The following is a 3,759-nucleotide window of genomic DNA, read 5'->3' as shown; positions in this document are numbered from 1 at the left end:
CATCAACTTGTCTTCTATGTCACTCACTCGTTCTTCCACCTTGTTAACCCTCCTCATTAGGACTTCTAGTTTGGATTGCATCTCATTCAATTGATTTTTAATTTCTGCCTGATTGGATCTAAATTCTGCAGTCATGAAGTCTCTTGAGTCCTTTATGCTTTTTTCTAGAGCCACCAGTTGCTTTATAATAGTGCTTCTGAATTGGCTTTCTGACATTGAATTGTAATCCAGATTTTGTAACTGTGGGAGAGGACTATTTCTGATTCTTTCTTTTGAGGTGAGGTTTTCCTTCTAGTCATTTTGCTCAGTGTAGAGTGGCCAAAAACAAGTTGTATTGGGAAAAGGAGAAAAAGAAAGAATTGGAAGAAGGAAAGAAAAAGAACAAAGGAGAAAAAAAAGACAAAAGAAGAGAAGAAAAAGAAAAAAAAGAAAAAGAGAAAAAGGGGGGAATCTAACGGAAATGAAAAAGAAAACAAAACAAAACAAAAACAAAAAAAACAAGGGGGAGTATCCTCTGATTCTGTATACTGTAAATCCCTTGATTTCCCCTGGAAGTTTCCAGTGCTGCTTGGTCAATAATTTGTTTTTCCCCTGTCTGTCTAGCTGGTCTTCTGGGGGAGGGGCCTGTTGTGCTGATTTTCAGGTGTTAGCCCTTGGGGGAGCTGCTCAGCCCCCTGCCTGGTGCAGGGTCAGTGAAAGATATTTAAGCTGTTTATCCGGTGAGGCCCTGGTGAGGCCACTGTGAGGCTCAGTGGGGGTTGTTTACCCTGTGAGGCCCCAGGAGGAACAACCACATTGGCAGAGGCCCGCTCTGGAGCCCTGGATTCAGCTCTGGCAGGAACTATGGGGCTCTTGGTCTGCAGGGCCTGGATGCTCTGGGGGCGGGGCCGCTGATCTGCTCAGCTGGGGGCAGGAGCGTCCTTGCTGTCCTATGCCCTCCTGGCCTCTTCCTGTCCCGGGGGGAGGTCAGATCCTGGGCTGTGTCCCCGGTGCCCTGTGCTCCTGGGCCTGCGCTGTTGGATTCCAGCTCCGGGCCACTGCAGTCCCCTCTCCGCGGAGCCGCTGCCTGGGTCCCTCAGAGCTGCTGCTCCCGGGTCCAGCCGTGTGTGCGCTGCAGCCCTTTAGGGAACTAGGCGCACTCTCTCCCAGGCACATGTGCTCTATTAGTGTCCCAGGGAGCCTGAGGGCATCCCCGCCCTCCTGGGGTCCTGCTCTAACTCCCGGCGAGCGCCTTTCCACCCCGGAAGATTGGTGAAGCTTCTGCTTCTCCAGGACGGGACGGAGCTCTCCTGTCCTGGGGACACTCACCCTGACCTTAGCCTGGCTCCTCTCGGGGCTCCTCCCCCTTGGATGCCTTTTGTTTATTTCTTTTTTCCCTCGTCTTCCTACCTTGATAGAAGCATGAACTCTTCTCACTGTAGCATTCCAGCTGTTCTCTCTTTAAATCTTAGGCCGAATTCATAGATTTTCAGAATGGTTTGTGTTAAGTTTTTTAGTAACTAGATGGAAATGAGACCGCCAAGGCAAGCGAGGGTCCAAGAACAGATTTTATTGCAGGCACCCTCGGGCGAGGTTCCGCGACTCACGGGGGAAAGAGAGTGAGTCGAGGAAGTCGCGCCAAGACAAGGTGGTAGGGGGTTTACATAACGTTGTAAGACAGAACGGTTTCCTATTGGTTGGCTCATATGCAAAGGAAGGATTGCAATCCAACCAGTCAGAGTGACCCTCACTATGCAAAGGAAGGATTGCAATTCGACCAAAGGTGACTTCCTCCTCTGGGGTTTGAAGGGCATTGGGTTCGGTTGAGGAAGTCCAAAGGAGAGGTGTAAGGGTCTGCTCAAGCTGTCGTCCCAAGTGGAGGTGGTGACAGGAACCTCAGCCATTTTGGCGTATCCGCCATCTTGAGGAGTTTCCCTTCCCGCCTGGCCGCAACATTCCGACCTTTTGTTTTATATAATGATGTCGGGGGCGTCGACTCTGCTCTGGCTACTTCCTGCTGACGGTGGGGCGTCATTGTAGGGGTAGTCGGATGTGGGCAGGCGAGAGTATGGGTGAAGTAAAAGTTGGTTGACAGATACCCGGGTGAGTTCTTGCAGGCGTTCCTGTAAACATCGAAACAAGCAAGGGGCGACAGAGATGAGAAGAAGGATTAGGCATAGGGGTCCCACCAAAGGGAGTAGCCATGTTACCCAAGTGTGGGGGTCTAGGCCCCAGAAAGACGAGCCCTGGCGCCTGGTCTGGATTCGGTCTCTGAGTTCTTTAACTTTGGAAGTAACTATACCTGATTGATTAACAAAATAGCAACATTCCTCATTTAAGTACAGACAGGTTCCACCTTTTTCGGCGGTCAAAAGGTCGAGAGCCCGTTGATTTTGCAGGGTAACAGCTGCCAAACTAGTGACCTGAGTCTGTAGGGCCGTGAGGGAGTCAGCGATCCGTTCCATGTCATCGTTCAGAGCTTGGGAAAGTTTATAATAAAAGTCTATGGAAGTTCCCATTCCCGCCACTCCTGTAGCGACCCCAGTAGTTATTCCTGCTCCTATCAGGAAGGGGAGAAAGGCAGCCCTTTTTCTCCGGTATTGGAGAAATAATGTAGACTGGAGCTGGGAATCGGAGTAAATGTTGGTTGAGGGAGACAGGAGGATGAACATGCAGTCTAGGGAATCATTAGCAGTTAAACAACGGTAAGTGCCCTGGGGGCATGAGAGAAATATTCCCGAGGGGGCGCAGTATGGAAGAGAGGAATTAGTAATGTTGGCAGCTGCAGGAGTGAGAGAGTTAGAGGAATTAATGATCGGTATATTCCCCCCAATAGGTCCAATATGGACTGTCTGATTGGTGATCGTGGAGTTGGGGAGCGTCCAATTAGTTGGGAGAGGGATTCCTACGATATTAGAGAGTGTAGAGAAGGGAAAACAGATCCAGCAGTTGCTGTCCCTGGTTTTGGAGAAATTTCGCCATAAGTTATAGCTGGAATTTAGGTGGGCTGTCGTTAGCTGCTCGGTGGTGGGAACTTTCTTGATGTCATCAAGGGAAATACTCTTATAGGTCAACTGGTTTGAGGTCTGGAGTTGGTGGATGACCCTTTGTCGGGTCTGCTCCTGGCCAGCCTGGTCTTGGACTCCCCCCCCATCAGAGAGGCCCACATGGCTTAGATAAGTCCAGCATACTTTACCAGTCTTGGGGTACCGGCTGCAAGGGGATCTGCTGGTTTGAGAAAGTTCAGACATCCAAAAGGTTCCTTCGGCATGTCTTGAAGTACAGGTGATGGGTGTCTTCCCTGAGTAACAAGTTCTGGGCATGTGGGTATAAGATGAAAAGTAGCGTGAGGTACCGCTGCCTTTCATGCAATCACATTCTACCGCTTGGATTGGGGGGCTCAGGAGAAGTATGAGAAGGAGCCCTAGCCAGGCAGAGTTTGGTGGGTCCCACCATCTGGGAGGTCCATTCGATACCTGTGGGTGCCCGTTTAAGGTTGTTGATGTGCACCCATGCCGTATGTCCCAGCAATTTTGCCGCGGTTGGGGTGGTGAGGATGACCATGTGAGGTCCGGTCCATCGGGTCTGCAGGGAGCCTGGCTGCAGATTTCTGAGAAGGACCTGGTCCCCTGGGGATAAGTCTCGTGGAGAGGCTTCCTCGGAGGCATTGTCGTTCGGGGCCGGAATGACAGCATCGGCATGGGCTCTCAAGAGGGCCCGGAGGAGGGTAAAGTAAGGCAGATAGGATAAAAGAGGTGGAGGAATGGCCGGGAGGTTGTG

General features: G+C 51.0%; 1 protein-coding gene across 1 annotated transcript; it reads right to left on the bottom strand.

Annotated features, from left to right (window-relative positions):
* Positions 1 to 1,949: 1,949 nt before the first annotated feature.
* Positions 1,950 to 3,302, bottom strand: LOC119878113 (syncytin-1-like). Its single transcript, XM_038588799.1, has 2 exons — positions 2,190 to 3,302; positions 1,950 to 2,102 (listed from the first exon to the last, which is right to left on the bottom strand). The coding sequence occupies exons 1-2, from the start codon at positions 3,300 to 3,302 to the stop codon at positions 1,950 to 1,952; spliced, it is 1,266 nt and encodes a 421-aa protein (XP_038444727.1).
* Between the last annotated feature and the right edge of the window lie 457 nt (positions 3,303 to 3,759).

Source organism: Canis lupus, chromosome X (genome assembly GCF_011100685.1).
Source record: "Canis lupus familiaris isolate Mischka breed German Shepherd chromosome X, alternate assembly UU_Cfam_GSD_1.0, whole genome shotgun sequence".
Classification (NCBI taxonomy): domain Eukaryota; kingdom Metazoa; phylum Chordata; class Mammalia; order Carnivora; family Canidae; genus Canis; species Canis lupus.
Note: the sequence above shows the minus strand (reverse complement) of the source record. Positions and strands in the feature narration are given on the sequence as shown.

Bases quoted from the DNA above. Each gene is read 5' to 3' on its own strand.
- LOC119878113 (XM_038588799.1), bottom strand. From the start codon at position 3,302: ATGCCCAGAACTTGTTACTCAGGGAAGACACCCATCACCTGTACTTCA. The intron at 2,103-2,189 runs GTAACATGGCTA...CGATGTTTACAG, and splicing joins GCCTAGACCCCCACACTTGG to GAACGCCTGCAAGAACTCAC.